The sequence below is a fragment of the Trachypithecus francoisi genome, unplaced genomic scaffold (genome assembly GCF_009764315.1).
Source record: "Trachypithecus francoisi isolate TF-2019V2 unplaced genomic scaffold, Tfra_2.0 Lachesis_group4, whole genome shotgun sequence".
Classification (NCBI taxonomy): Eukaryota; Metazoa; Chordata; class Mammalia; order Primates; family Cercopithecidae; genus Trachypithecus; species Trachypithecus francoisi.
Window position 1 is genome coordinate 114204972 of NW_022681469.1, and position 15007 is coordinate 114219978.

The 15007-nt window shown below is 50.8% G+C and overlaps 1 protein-coding gene across 1 annotated transcript in view; it reads left to right on the plus strand.

The window, feature by feature from the left end:
* LOC117072013 (myosin-16) overlaps positions 1-15007 on the plus strand; it is a 71665-nt gene that overhangs the window by 21180 nt on the left and 35478 nt on the right. Inside the window, exons 12-20 of the mRNA XM_033191783.1 lie at positions 139-309; positions 1429-1608; positions 3293-3419; positions 4195-4253; positions 5090-5177; positions 5558-5675; positions 6866-6986; positions 10676-10812; positions 13064-13145. Coding sequence (XP_033047674.1) covers positions 139-309; positions 1429-1608; positions 3293-3419; positions 4195-4253; positions 5090-5177; positions 5558-5675; positions 6866-6986; positions 10676-10812; positions 13064-13145 — 1083 coding nt within the window. The remainder of the gene's footprint in view (positions 1-138; positions 310-1428; positions 1609-3292; positions 3420-4194; positions 4254-5089; positions 5178-5557; positions 5676-6865; positions 6987-10675; positions 10813-13063; positions 13146-15007) is intronic.

Genomic DNA, 15007 nt, shown 5'->3' on the forward strand with positions numbered 1-15007 from the left:
AGGCACTTAGGGCAGTGCCTGACACTAGTGGGCCCTCTGCAAAGTTTTGTGTTGCTTGTGGTCGCTTCATTCAATCCTAGTAGAGGCTCTCTCTGTGCCTGTGCTGACACCCCTCTTTCTGCCCTCCTGCCACCACAGTTCAACAGCTTTGAGCAGCTGTGCATCAACTTCACCAACGAGAAGCTGCAGCAGTTCTTCAACCACCACATGTTCGTGCTGGAGCAGGAGGAGTACAAGAGGGAAGGCATCGAGTGGGTCTTCATCGACTTTGGCCTCGACCTGCAGGCCTGCATCGACCTCCTGGAAAAGGTGACTTGCTTCTCAAAGGAGGGGCTTGGAGAGAGGCCAGGGCCAAGGGATGTCACTGGCGCATGCAGGGAGCTGGCACTTGGCTTCAGGGAAGTCAGTGACACCACTGATGACCTTCCTTGGTATGACCTCTAGCTCCCCATCTGCAAAATGGGTACTGAAGTGACTGCAATGACTACTGTTCATTGGGCTATTGTATGCCACCATTCATTGGATCATCACAACCTACTGTATGTGGGGGAGGGGATACTTTCATTACACCCATTTCACAGACGCGAACATTGAGGCACAGAGAAGAGAACTCGCTTGTCCAAGGTCCCACAACCTGTGAGTGGCAGAGTCAGGCTCTGACCCAGGCAATACAATAGTTTCGCCTATAACCACATCCATATGGAAGGTCTCAGCAAATAGTCCCCTTCAAGAATGTGTGTTGTGGCCAGGCATGGCGGCTCATGCCTGTAATCCCAGCACTTTGGGAGGCCAAGGCAGGTGGATCACCTGAGGTCAGGAGTTTTGAGACCAGCCTGGCCAACATGGTAAAACCTCATCTCTAATACAAAAATTAGCTGGGTGTGGTGGCAGGCACCTGTAATCCCAGCTACTTGGGAGGCTGAGGCAGGAGAATCACTTGAACCTGGAGGCAGAGGTTGCAGTGAGCCAAGCTCGCGCCACTGCACTCCAGCCTGGGCAACAGAGCGAGACTCTGTCTCAAAACAAATAAATTAAATAAAAATACAAAAGCAAAGAGCACAGGTGGCATTGACTTCCCCATTTTTCAGAAGGCCAAGCTTGCCAGGGGCCACTGTTTAGTGGGATTCGCATTTGGGAAGCTATCTGGTCCCTTCAGATCTCAGTCTTCCCTTCTGTTGGACTCGATGAATTCAGCCTCTTTCCAGTCTTAATGGCCATGGTGTTTGATGACAAGGCTACAGAGCACCAGGCACTGTTCCCAGATGTCACCAGGCACTGTTCCCAGATGTCACTGCACAGAGTCCTGCTTCCTGGATGGCCATATGGGTATCTGATGCATCTCTACGCTGGCCCTGGGCTCAGTGTCACTTTGGCCTCTTTTGGGACCTGCAACCTCCTCTAACATCACTCTGTTCCCTTCCCTCCCAGCCCATGGGCATCTTCTCCATCTTGGAGGAACAGTGTGTCTTCCCCAAAGCCACCGATGCCACGTTCAAGGCAGCCCTGTATGACAATCACCTGGGCAAGTCCAGCAACTTCCTGAAGCCCAAGGGGGGCAAGGGCAAGGGGCCCGAGGCCCACTTTGAGCTCGTTCACTACGCAGGCACCGTGAGTACTGGCCTCAGGGTCCCTCTGTGTTTTGGGTCCCAGCTGGCTGCCACAACTGTAGGTACATGCTGACATACCTCTCCAGAGACGTCCCGCTTCCACTAGCACAACCATGGTATAACAGGGTAATCAGCCAATTGAAATGGGCGCCGCTCACACCTCCTCATCACTTCTCTAAAGGAGATATCCACTGGGGAGCAGCTATCAGACCTGTCCAGGCCACACCCTGCCCAGGCCCACAGACTTGTCCGGGCCCTTGGTTTGAAGTTCAGTCTTGGCCAGAAATGATAACACTTGCAAAAAGAACAAAAAAGAATAAACAACAAAAAATTCCACAAGCCCATTAATTACTCCCAACTGATAACTTGGCTCTCTGACAGCTAGTAGCCACCAAACCAACAAGGTGACATTTATAGAGTGGTTTTTTCACTCGTGACAAACTTAGTCCTGGGGAAGTGGGGAAATTAAGTGCAGCCAGGACTCAGGTTGCATTTGCATAATTAATAGGGGAGGTGACATTCGTCCTACCAGCTTATGAGAATGCATTTGGTTTCCTTGGGATTTTATTATCGCTGTAAGTGCCAATGTTCCTGTTACCCACAGAGGTTGCTAAGCCTCCATGGGCTTGACTGCCACGAAACAGCAGCCTTAAGACAGAGCTGTCAGGAAAGTCATGATGGCATTGGGCATCAGGGCCAAGGTTTTATGATACCATCAACCATAACCGTAATGCCAGTTGCTTGTAAAATGGATTTGGCCGATACTTGGAGCAAACAGTAGGCTTGGGACCAAATTGCAGCTCTCCATCCCCTCTTCCCACACTGAACTGAGAAGAGTTCCTTATTTATAGCAATGGAACATTCAAAGTCAAGTGGGACCTGTGCATTTCCAAGAAGGCCCTAAAATAAGGCACAGAGATGACAAATGTCTTTGTGCTGCACAGGAGATGGCAAGCCCAGAAGTTCTGGCATCTCCTCTACTTACCTCACTTCTCTGTGCTCAATGGAAGGACCTGAAAGACACCTTCCTCCTTACCCTTGCAATGGGGACCATGTGGCAAGATGGGAAGCAGAAATTAGTGGATGTCCAATTACCTGGATATATGCAGTGCCCAGTGCTGGATGGATGGAGCCCCCTTTCCACCAGCCAATGACCCTACAGTGGTGTAAGAGAGTGTGCATGCTCCCCTAGCAAGAAGAGACCCTACAGTGTTTCAAGACGGGCTGCATGCTTCCCAGCGAAGAGATTTCTTCATGTAGCTCACAATTCTACAGCTACAGTCAGTCACTGACAGCAAACCACTGTGCAGAAAAAGACCCAAGGGTCAGGGAGGGCCAGTGTGGCCGGCAGAGTAAGCTGTGCAAGAGAAGGTCACACAGTCCAGGAGAGAGTAGCAGGGGAGTCTGGGTTTATGTGCAAAGCTCAGAGTTGGGGTATCCTAGATGGGCCAACTGCAAACACCCAAGAAGGCAGATGATGGAGCCTCCAACTCAGATGGGGCTTCAGGGGCATCCCAGGACACAAGGCAAGTTATCAGGACAAGAACTGGAGCCCCAGGACATGGGAGTGAAATTTGGTCCTGGGAGCTGAGAACGGGAGAGAGCAGTAGGAGGGGCTCTAGCTGTGGCACCTGAAAGGGGGAGGCTGGACCTCAAAGTTACGCACTGGTGTTTGCCCTCTCCAGGTGGGATATAACATCACAGGCTGGCTGGAGAAGAACAAAGACCCCCTGAATGAAACAGTGGTGGGCTTGTTCCAGAAATCGAGTGTGGCAATCCTGGCTCTTCTCTTCAAAGAAGAGGAGGCTGCAGGTAGGGCTGACCCCTTGTTGTGTCCAGTCTCCCTGTGCTGATGGCATTTTGTGGCCAAAATGGAAAGAAGGAACCAAAACTCTTTGATTCAACTCTTGTGGAATGAGAGAGAGTGTGAACCAATGAATGAATTAATGAAAAGTGGCTGAGATAGGCCATGGATGGTACTGCAAAAGAGGCATGTAGAGGCAACCTGGGAGCTTCCAATGACTGACCTGATTGCTGGGCACATCTCACCTCTAGGTGGATGGATACTGCTTTGGAAAAGTTGACACCCAGATGTTCTGTGTTTCTTTCCTGTTTCCCTGCCTCTTGTCAGAAGCAAATGCCAAGCTCAGCCCTGCCTCTCATCCAATAGAGGTCATGGAGCTCATAGAGGAATGCCCTGGTGGATGCTGCCCCATAGGGTTGCCAATTAGTGGGGCCAGAAACACCAGTCTCCCTGGTCTCACCACCAAAGTGCACCTTCTCCTGGGGTCTATGGGTGCTTCCTCCTCCCCAGGCAATGGGAGCTGTTGTCACCTTGCACCAGAAATCACAAAAGGCTGCACCCTCCCAAGGAGCACAGCAGCTCTTTTGACAATTACGCTGTAGCCAGCCCGTTTGACCACTCCCTGGTAGATCTCATTTTCCTCATGTAAGAGTCCCCCTTATCCAGCCCCAAGACAAGCCTTTTTGAATCCAAAGAATGGGTGTGCTTTGGTGCAGTGTGCTTAATGAGGCTGCCTTTCTCCACACTGGGTACTGACGTGAAACGTGCTTGTCCCTTCCTCAGCCGGAAGCAAGAAGCAGAAGAGAGGCTCCTCCTTCATGACAGTCTCCAACTTCTACAGGGTAAGCAGGGGTGCCCCCAACCCTCTCTTTCAATCTTGGGTGGTCTGGCTGCTGCTGCATTTTTTCACTCGTGAAATCAGGGCAGCCTGATTTCATTTCTCTGTCTATGATCACCTCTTTACCTGGAGGGGTCTGTTTCCTTCTGAAGAGGCCACAGAATCAATGGACCATTGGGCAGAAGACAGCTTTACAGAAGGCCCAGTCCAACTATATCATTTTTGGATTTAAACCTGGAGAGTAAAGGGATTTGTGCAGTGTGATCACGCGAGATAGCAATGCCCAAGATCTTGTGTCCTAGAGATGACTGGCAGGTCTTGGGCTGGCTACAACTTCCATGAAGTTTGGGTATTACCTTCCAAAGTGCAGTCTACAAGGAGATGTTGCACAAAGCAAGATGTCAACACTTTTCAAGAATCAGGCTGTCCCAAGGCAGAGTAGGCCACCTCATTGGAGATTTCCAAGCAGAGGAGGAGGGAGCATCCATTAGGGAAGTTAACAGTGGACAGGGCTTTGCCCACATAGACCCTACAGTTCCTCCTGGTACTGAGATTCTACAATGAACCAGCTCTGAATCTGGAGGGGCCCCACTTCTTGCAAACCACGGCCCCTTGAGCAAGTCATTCGACCTTGAGAGCAGTGCTGCCCAGTGGCACTTTCTGCAATGATGAACCGTTCTCTTCTGCACTGCCCAATATGGTAGCCACTAACCACATGTGGCTGAGTTTTAATTCAGTTTTAAGTGAATAAATTCTAAATAAAATACCTCTCCTGGGTGCAGACGTCCTGCAACATCAATGCAAAGTTTCACTCACTCATTCTCTGTCCTCCAACCCCAGGAGCAGCTGAACAAGCTGATGACCACCCTCCATAGCACCGCACCCCATTTTGTCCGCTGTATTGTCCCCAATGAGTTTAAGCAATCGGGTATGTTGTGGGGTCACGGCTCCCTGTTGGAAGTCCTGAGGTTCTATGAAGTTAGTTTTCATTCCAAATTAAGTCCACCTTTCATCACCAAGGCTGATGGGGGCAAAACAAGGCTCGGAGAGAAATCTTAACAATGGGTCATCCAAGAATCATATTCTAGCTGCTTTATAAAGCAGAATGGTGCCCAACCAGCTAGAAATCAAACTCAGGGGAGCTTTTGGGCATTGGTCAAATGGTGGGGGATGGGGCCTCCAGGACAGTGACAGGAGAAGCCTGGGGATGATGGCACAGATGCTCATTTCAGCTTTCTTGAGTGGCCAGGACTGGCCTGTCCCACCCCAGAGGAGGGATTCTCCATCTTGCACCCTCCCCCTTCGCAGGTGTGGTGGATGCCCACCTGATCATGCACCAGCTAGCTTGTAATGGTGTCCTGGAAGGCATCCGTATCTGCAGGAAGGGCTTCCCAAACAGGCTGCAGTACCCGGAGTTCAAACAGAGGTGAGTGATGTCTCCCTCGGTGCAAGGCTTAGATGCCCAGGAGTTGACCAACTGATAAGTCACATCCCACTGCAGCAGACATAATGGTGCTCTGTCAATACCACCTCACTGTCAGTCACTACCTTAGTACACACTTGCCCAAATTTCAGATGAGATTGGGTATGTTCAGGGAGGTATGGCCATAGATGCTGGCCCAAATTTCAACTGCCAGCCCTTGCATTTCTTGGCTGCTGGATGCTTTTTTACCCATCCTTGGCAAGCTGTCCTGGGAATTAATGCCTCCCTAGAAGGAGCCCTCAATCAGTGACTGAGGAGAGCTGGTGTATAAATACCTCAGCTCCCTCATCCTTCAGGTGGCTAAGTCTGAGACATTTTCCACACATGTGCTCAGATAGCAGTGTGTTGGTAAATGTTTAACAAGGGCTCCCTGGTCTGAAAAAAGAAGCGCTGATTGCTAGTGTCTGCCCATTTCCATGGTGTAAATACTCACACTGTGGCTCCCAGTGATCCCAAGCAGCATTAAGCTTTGGTTGCTTGTTGTGCTAACTGCCTCCATAACGTGCCTTTTATTGGCTTTCTGCCCATTCCCCACTCTGCCACTTTCCAGGTAAACTACTTGCACTTGAATTCTTACCTCAGGGCTTCTGGAGGAACACTGGGTAACTAATACCTCCACCTTAGAAATGATCTTCTTCTACCTCCTGTAACTTCCTAGAACATAAGACCACAGATTGATGGATCAGGAAAAGTCACTAGAGGTCACCTTATCCAAGCCCCTCTGAAGTCCCCAATTGGGGACTTTTGCATCCAAGATCACAAAGGGGGCTGCTCACAGGTCAGGATAAAAAATAAATAAATAAAAAATAAATTTTTAAAAAAAGCTCTTTTCTGATATCTGAGTCAATGCCCTTTTCTCAACTTCAACCTCTATCAGGAAGGAATTTTGGTGTCTTCATTTCTAGAAACAGCTTCTCCCTATACCCTATACACCAATGTCCACTCCCAAGCCAGAGCCCTTATTCCAAAGCCTCCTATTGATCTCATCTCTCTGCCTCCCTGGGACATCTGTCAAACAAGTCTAGTCCCTGTCCAAAGTCCATCCCAAAGACCAGCAGATAACCGCATGAACATGTTTTATGTGCTGTCGGCTTGGGCACAGTGATGACTGTCAATCATCTCTGTCCTGCCAGGTACCAAGTGCTGAACCCCAACGTGATTCCCCAGGGGTTCGTGGACAACAAAAAGGCCTCGGAGCTGCTTCTTGCAGCCATTGACCTGGATGTGAACGAATACAAAATTGGACACACCAAGGTAGGGTCTGGTGGGCGGTCTCCCCCTACACACCCCCTCAGCCTTTTCCCAAGAAGGTGGGCTTTGGGGTATGGATTCCACCTGGTCACTGACCAATGGCCTGCTTTGGGCAAGTCTGCCAGTTGCTGAGAGTATCAGTTTCCTGAAAAATCAGGGTTGATCATGCAAGTCTCATAGAATTTGGGGAGATTAGAGGCAACATGCATAGAACCCAGTTCAGCTCAGAGGGGAAGTCAATCATGGTAGAATATTTCTTACAACCCTACTCTTTGTTTTGTTTGAGACAGGGTCTTCCTGGAGTGCAGTGGCACAATCATAACTCACTACAACCTGGAACTCCCAGGCTCAAGTGATCCTCCTGCTTCAGCCTCCCAAGTAGCTGGGACTTAAGGCATACACCATCACACCCAGTTAATTTTTTTAATTATTTATAGAGATGGGGTCTCACTCTGTTGCCCAGGCTGGTCTCAAACTCCTGGGCTCAAGCAATCCTCCTGCCTCAGCCTCCCAAAGCGCTGGGATTACAGGCATAAGCCACTGCACCTGGCCTGAGCCCTGAGTTTCCAAGAATAAAAAGAGCCAATCAGAATCAAGGTCCCAGATCTGACCCATGGGGAAGTTTGCTTGGGCGGAACCTGGACAATGAAGCACTGTAAGCCCAGCTCTGAGCTGGCAGCTGAGTCGGGACTGACTCAGACAGAGCAGCCTCCTGCTCCTGACTCATGGGGCCTGAGTTGCCCTGGGTCTATCCCATTTCCTGGCCCTGCAGCATCCTGGTGGGGTTGTAAAGGCTGGCCAGGCCAGTGGTGCCAGATGTCCTTCCACAGCCGCCCCACCTGCCCCCCACCAACAGACTGCACCCCAACATGATCGCCCCGTGACACAGGAGGTTCACTGGCTTTGCAGTCAGGAGAGTTGGGCTCAAAGCCTACCTCTGTGCTGCCTGGAGCAGATCATTTCTCTTTCCAAGTTCTCAAGCATGACGCAGGCTTGGCATGAAAGCCTCTAATACATCTGGTCACTCAGCAAACACTTATGGTGCGCCTATTGTGTGCCAGGCACTGTTCCAGGCTCTAGGGACACACAGTGAAGAGAACTGAATGAGTCCCTCACTCCCTGGAGCTTGCTTTATAACACTGTGTGTGTGGAATTGTAACACTGCCCTAGAACCTGCCGGAACTGTTTGTTTTGGCCTCCTTCACAATTAAGATGTGCCATAAATAGCTAGATTGACTTGCGGGGGATACTCGAGGTTTGAAGACAGGATCGTTGAATACTTGAGCTGGAAAGAATCTTAGAAACCAGCAGGCCCCTCCTTTCCCCACCCACCCTTGACAGATGGGGAACTTAAGAAAGCCTGGAGAGGGGGTGGAGATGGCATGCCCAACTTCACAGAACGAGGCGGGACACAGCTAGTCGGCATCAGGCCCACTGGCGCCCGTCATGTGGCCAGAGAAGCCGGAGCTGGTATCTCAGAATCTGGCACAGCTCAGAATCTGGCCCATTTGCCACCTGGCCAAACAGACAGCATCCTGCTGTTGTACAAGGGTTGCATTAGGCACGTCAGTTCCAGGGGAAGGCCCAGGGCTGCTGGGGACACTTTTGCTCCCTGAGGACTAGGCAGACCGGCAGCAGGAGCAGAACAAAGAACAGGATGGTTCTGACTGCAAATGGTGTTCCTATGTTTGGAGTTGGCTCAGGTGGGCCCCACCCCCAGCCACATGCTTGTTTCAAAGACCAAACCTCAACGCCAATTAATTTTGAAATATCAGGAAACGTTTTATGACATCAAGCCCGATTTCTCTACCTTGCGATGTCTAGCTCCTTGGGGGCCTTTTAGGGGGCAGAGAGCATTCTTCCTCATCTTTTGCCCACAGTGGCTCAGCTGGGTGCTGTCCTCCCTGGCCCCGTGTGGCATCTTGGGCTCCTGCAGCTCAGAGGTCCAAGGGGCCCTGCAGGCGGCATTCTCCCCCAACAAGAGAGGAGGCCTAGGTCCCCCAAAAGGACAGTGACTTAACCACAGTCAGACACACAGCACATCCAAGGCAGGCTGAGGGCAGAATGCAGGTCTCCTGGCACCTTCTCTCCTTCTAAAAGTTTCTATCATGTCCTATTTGAAGCCTGTAAAAAGGTGTTACATTATGAAGCATAATAATAAAACCAGCACCCTGTGAACCCACTGAAAAGCCCAGAATTTCAACCTTACATGTCTTTCCTCCCCCACCCGCTTCCCACCCCCAGGAGTAACCCTGTCTTGAATTTTGACATGAACCATTCTTTTTTTTTTTTTTCTTAAGGGACATGCTCTTGCTCTGTCACCCAGGCTGGAGTGCAGTGACATGATCACAGCTCACTGCAGCTTCAAACTGCTGGGCTCAAGCGATTCTCCCACCTCAGCCTCCCAAGTAGCTGGGACTATGGGTGCACACCTCCACACCTGGCTAATTTTTGTATTTTTTATAGATTGGGTCTCACTATGTTGCCAAGGCTATTCTCCAACTCCTGGGCTCAAGCGATCCTCCCACCTCAGCCTCCCAAAGTGTTGGGATTACAGGCATAAGCCACACCACCTGGCTCATTTCCTTACCTTTCAAAAATAGCTTGAGCACATATGCCTGCAGGTCGTGCTTGGTTTTGAGCTTCTTGGAAGTATCATACTTGACACACCCTCTGTGACATTCCTCCATGACGTGCTTTTATCGCTTTGCCATGTTTCTAAGCTTCATCCTCATTGGTAGGTGACATTGTCACTGCCACACGGTACTGCAGTGCTGCTGTGAACATCCTTGCTCATGGCCCTGTGCAGGAGTTTCTCTAGAACAAAGTTCTCAACCTTGGGTATACATTAGACTCATCTGGGGAGTTTGTTTTTGTTTTGTTTTGTTTTGTTTTGAGACGGAGTCTCACTCTGTTTCCCAGGCTGGAGTGCAGTGGCACTGTCTTGGCTCACTGCAACCTCTGCCTCCCAGGTTCAAGTGATTCTCCTGCCTCAGCCTCCCGAGTAGCTGGGATTACAGGCGCCTGCCAGCACGCCTGGCTAATTTTTTGTATTTTTAATAGAGATGGGGTTTCACCATGTTGGCCAGGCTGGTCTCAAACTCCTGATCTCATGATCCACCCTCCTTGGCCTCCCAAGGCACTGGGATGACAGGTGTGAGTCATCGTGCCTGGCCTGGGGGGATTTTTAAAACATCAATAGGCGGGGCTTGGTGGCTTATGCCTATAATTCCTGCCTTTTGGGAGGCTGAGGTAGGAAGATCACTTGAGTCCAGGAGTTCAAGGACAGCCTGGGCAACATAGCCAGACCTCATCTCAGAAAAAAATTTTTTTAATTAGCTGGACATGGTGGCACATGCCTGTAATCCCAGTACTTTGGGAGGCCCAGCCTGGATAACATATCTCTACAATAATAATAATAAATTTAGCCAGACATGGTGGTATGTACCTGTAGTTTCAGCTACTCGGGAGACTGAGATGGGAGGATTGCTTAAGCTCGGGAGGTCGAGGCTGCAGTGATCCGTAATGACACCACTGCACTCCAGCCTGGATGAGAGAGAGAGATCCTTTCTCAAAAACAAAAACAAAACAAACAACGAAAAACAAAAACCCTTCTTTGATTTAAAGCTCCCCCAAGTGGCTGCCATCGGTGACAGCCGGGCTTTTTCAAAGGCGTGTCGTCTTTCCCCCAGGTGTTCTTCCGTGCGGGCATCCTGGCCAGGCTTGAGGACATGAGGGACGAGCGTCTGGCCAAGATCATGACGATGCTGCAGTGTCGCCTCCGGGGCTTCCTCATGAGGGTGGAGTTCAAGAAGATGCTGGAACGAAGGTAGCACTCACAAACACCGACACGAAGGCCCAGAGGAGCCACACGTACTCAGGGCCAGCTCCACTAGCCACACCGCGTGGTGGGCAAGGGGTGGATGCCAACATCTTTGATGGCACAAAGAACCCCGTGTGGCTGGCCAGGTGTGGTGGCTCATGCCTGTAATCCCAGCACATTGGGAGGCCGAGGTGGGCAGATGACCTGAGGTCAGGAGTTCGAGACCAGCCTGGCCAACATGGTGAAACCCCGTCTCTACAAAAAATACAAAAATTAGCTGGGCATGGTGGTGGGCGCCTACGATTCCAGCTACTCGGGAGGTTGAGGCAGGAGAATCGCTTGAACCCGGGAGGCGGAGGTTGCAGTGAGCCGCGATCGTGCCATTGCACTCCAGCCTGGGCGACAGAAACAAAACTCTGTCTCAAAAAAAAAAAAGAAAAAAGGAACCCTGTCTCTCAGAACCCTGTGTCTCAGAGCTGCTGCAACCAAGTTCACACACTGGGTGGTTTCAAATGACAGGAATTTTTTAAACATTTTTTACTGATACCTAATAGATATGCATATTTGGGGTTTTATGTGATAACTTGATACAGTCATATAACAAAATCAGGATAACTGGGATATCCATCGCCTTAAATTTTAATTTTGAGGGGGGATGGGGTCTTGCTCTGTGGCCCAGGCTGGAGTACAGTGGGTGTGATCATAGCTCACTGCAGCCTCAACCTCTTGGGCTTGATCTTCCCACCTCAGTCTCCTGAGTAGCTACGACTACAGGTGGCCAGTACCACACCTGGCTAATTTTTTTTTTTTTTTTTTTTTTGGTAGAGACAAGATCTCCCTATGTTGCCCAGGCTCATCTCAAACTCCTGGGCTCAAGCAATCCACCTGCCTCAGCTTCTCAAAGTGTTGGGATTACAGGCGTGAACCACTGCACCCAGCCCATCTTCCCTCTTCTTATATGGACACCAATCATTGAATTAGGGTCCACCTTACTCCAGTATGACCACCTCATCTTAACTAGTTACATTTGCTGAGACCCTATTCCCAAACACGGTTCCCTTCCTAGGTATTGGCGGTTAGGACTTCAACATATCCTTTCAGAGGACACAGCTCTCTTTACAGTTTCAAGTCACTTTCACAGCCTTCCTCTTACTTGATTCACATAATGATGCTGTGAGAGGGGCATGGTACGGCCAGCACCCCCACTTTACAGATGTGGAAACTGAAGTCTGAGAGATTAAGGAACTGGGACAGTTTCATGCAGAGCCAGGATTAGAACCCAGCAATTCTCACTCCACATACCTGCCCTTCGAATCATGTTGTTCAGCCATCTCCCTAACCTGGTAATTTAAAAATGGCCGGGTCCGGCCAGGTCTGGTAACTCATACCTGTAATCCCAGCACTTTGAGAAGCCAAGGTGGGAGATCACTTGAGCTCAGGAGTTTGAGACCAGCCTGGGCAACAGTAGATAGGAAAATCCCATCTCTACAAAAAAAAAAAAAAAAAAAAGCGGTGGTGGTGCATGCCTGTAGTCCCAGCTACTTTGGAGGCTGAGGCAAGAGGATCGCTTGAACCAGGGAGTACAAAGTTCCAGTAAGCCACAATTGTACCATTGCCCTCTAGCCTGGGCAACAGAGTGAGACCCTGTCAGAAAAAAAAAAAAAAAAAGAAAAAAAGTTAGGTCCATCCCAGATGACCTGTGATTCACTCTATTTCTTTGTGGCCATAGAATTAGTAATGAATTTCTGTTCCCATCAGCAGGCCACCTGCAGCCCTGGACTGAAGGCAGGGACTCCAGTTAGGGGCTGATGTGAGGGATCTTGGCCTGATTCAGCCCAGGGCCTTGGTGCACAGGAGGTCCTCAATAAATGGCAGTTGAATGAAGCTGCAGGGAACAAGACATGGGTGGATTTCAGCATCTTTGCAGATCCGTGGGATTCAGAGACTAACGGGTGATCTGGGGGAGGAGGGAAAATGCAGGAGTCAATGACTGGTCTGTCTCAGCCTGGTGCCATGTGGGAGGGACCTGGTTCCATCAGGTTTCACTTCAGTTCCTTTATCGTGCTGCTAAGCTCTGACCCCAACGTGAGTCTCCCTGCCCCAGACCACATGGGCAATGCTGGGTCTTGAGAAAGCACTTTGGTGTCTGGACAAAGCAGATCTGCTGGCTTCTATTTCCAGGCCCTGCTCCTTCCCCAGGGAAGCCAGGTCCTAACACCTTCATTGTAACCCATTCAACCCTGGATTCTCTTCACAGAATGGGCCTGAAAGTCGTTCAGCGGAATGTGCGCAAGTTCCTGCAGCTCCGTTTCTGGGGCTGGTGGAAGCTGTATAACAAGGTGAGGGCCGAGGGGCCAGGCCAGTGGGGACTGCTGCTGCCTGTGGGCTGGGCGAGGGCTTGATCCTGGATGGAGGTGCCCCTCGGGAGAGGCTGCAAGAACAGTTTGAAAATGAGGGCACCTTAGAGACAAAATCTAGCCTCTGTCCAGACAGGGACTAATTCCTCCCTAAGAAAAATCATGGGGCCAGGCACAGTGGCTCATACCTGTAATCCCAGCCCTTTGGGAGGCTGAGGCAGGAGGATTGCTTGAGGCCAGGAGTTTGAGACCAGCCTGGGCAACACAGTGAGACCCCATTTCAAAAGAAAAGAAAGGAAGAGAGAGAGGAAAGGAAGAGAGAGAGGAAGGAAGGGAGAGGGGAGAGGAAGGGAGAGAGGAGAGGAAGGGAGAGAGGAGAGGAGGGAGAGAGGAGAGGAAGGGAGAGAGGAGAGGAAGGGAGAGAGGAGAGGAAGGCAGAGAGGAGAGGAAGGGAGAGAGGAGAGGAAGGAGAGAGAGGAGAGGAGGCAGAGAGGAGAGGAGGCAGAGAGGAGAGGAAGGCAGAGAGGAGAGGAAGGGAGAGAGGAGAGGAAGGGAGAGAGGAGAGGAAGGGAGAGAGGAGAGGAAGGGAGAGAGGAGAGGAAGGGAGAGAGGAGAGGAAGGGAGAGAGGAGAGGAAGGGAGAGAGGAGAGGAAGGGAGAGAGGAGAGGAAGGGAGAGAGGAAAGGAAGAGAGAGAGGAAAGGAAGAGAGAGAGGAAAGGAAGGGAGAGCGGAAAGGAAGAGAGAGAGAGGAAGGAAGGAGAGAGGAAAGGAAGGGAGAGGAAAGGAAGGGAGAGAGGAAAGGAAGGGAGAGAGGAAAGGAAGGGAGGAGAGGAAAGGAGAGGAGAGGAAAGGAAGGGAGAGAGGAAAGGAAGGGAGAGAGGAAAGGAAGAGAGAGAGGAAAGGAAGGGAGAGAGGAAAGGAAGAGAGAGAGGAAAGGAAGAGAGAGAGGAAAGGAAGGGAGAGAGGAAAGGAAGGGAGAGAGGAAAGGAGAGGAGAGGAAAGGAAGGGAGAGAGGAAAGGAAGAGAGAGGAAAGGAAGGGAGAGAGGAAAGGAAGAGAGAGAGGAAAGGAAGGGAGAGAGTAAAGGAAGAGAGAGAGGAAAGGAAGGAGAGAGGAAAGGAAGAGAGAGAGGAAAGGAAGGGAGAGAAGAAAGGAAGAGAGAGAGAAAGGAAGGGAGAGAGGAAAGGAAGGGAGAGAGGAAAGGAGAGGAGAGGAAAGGAAGGGAGAGAGGAGAGGAAGAGAGAGAGGAGAGGACGGGAGAGAGGAGAGGACGGGAGAGAGGAGAGGAAGGGAGAGAGGAGAGGAAGGGAGAGAGGAGAGGAAGGGAGAGAGGAGAGGAAGGGAGAGAGGAGAGGAAGGGAGAGAGGAGAGGAAGGGAGAGAGGAGAGGAAGGGAGAGAGGAGAGGAAGGGAGAGAGGAGAGGAAGAGAGAGAGGAGAGGAAGGGAGAGAGAGGAAGGAGAGGAGAGGAAAGGAAGAGAGAGAGAGAGGAAAGGAAGGGAGAGGAAGGAGAGAGAGGAAAGGAGAGAGAGGAAAGGAAGAGAGAGAGGAGAGGAAGGGAGAGAGGAGGAAGGGAGAGAGAGAGGAGGAGAGAGGAGAGAAGGGAGAGAGGAGAGGAAGGGAGAGAGGAGAGGAAGGGAGAGAGGAGAGGAAGGGAGAGAGGAGAGAAGGGAGAGAGGAGAGGAAGGGAGAGGAAGGAAGGGGAGAGGAGAGGAAGGGAGAGAGGAGAGGAAGGGAGAGAGGAGAGGAAGGGTGAGAGGAAAGGAGAGGAGAGGAAGTGTCTTTCTGCCTTCCACCTCATCCCTCAAAATAAAATCCACTTAAGATAGAGAGCGCCATACCACCCC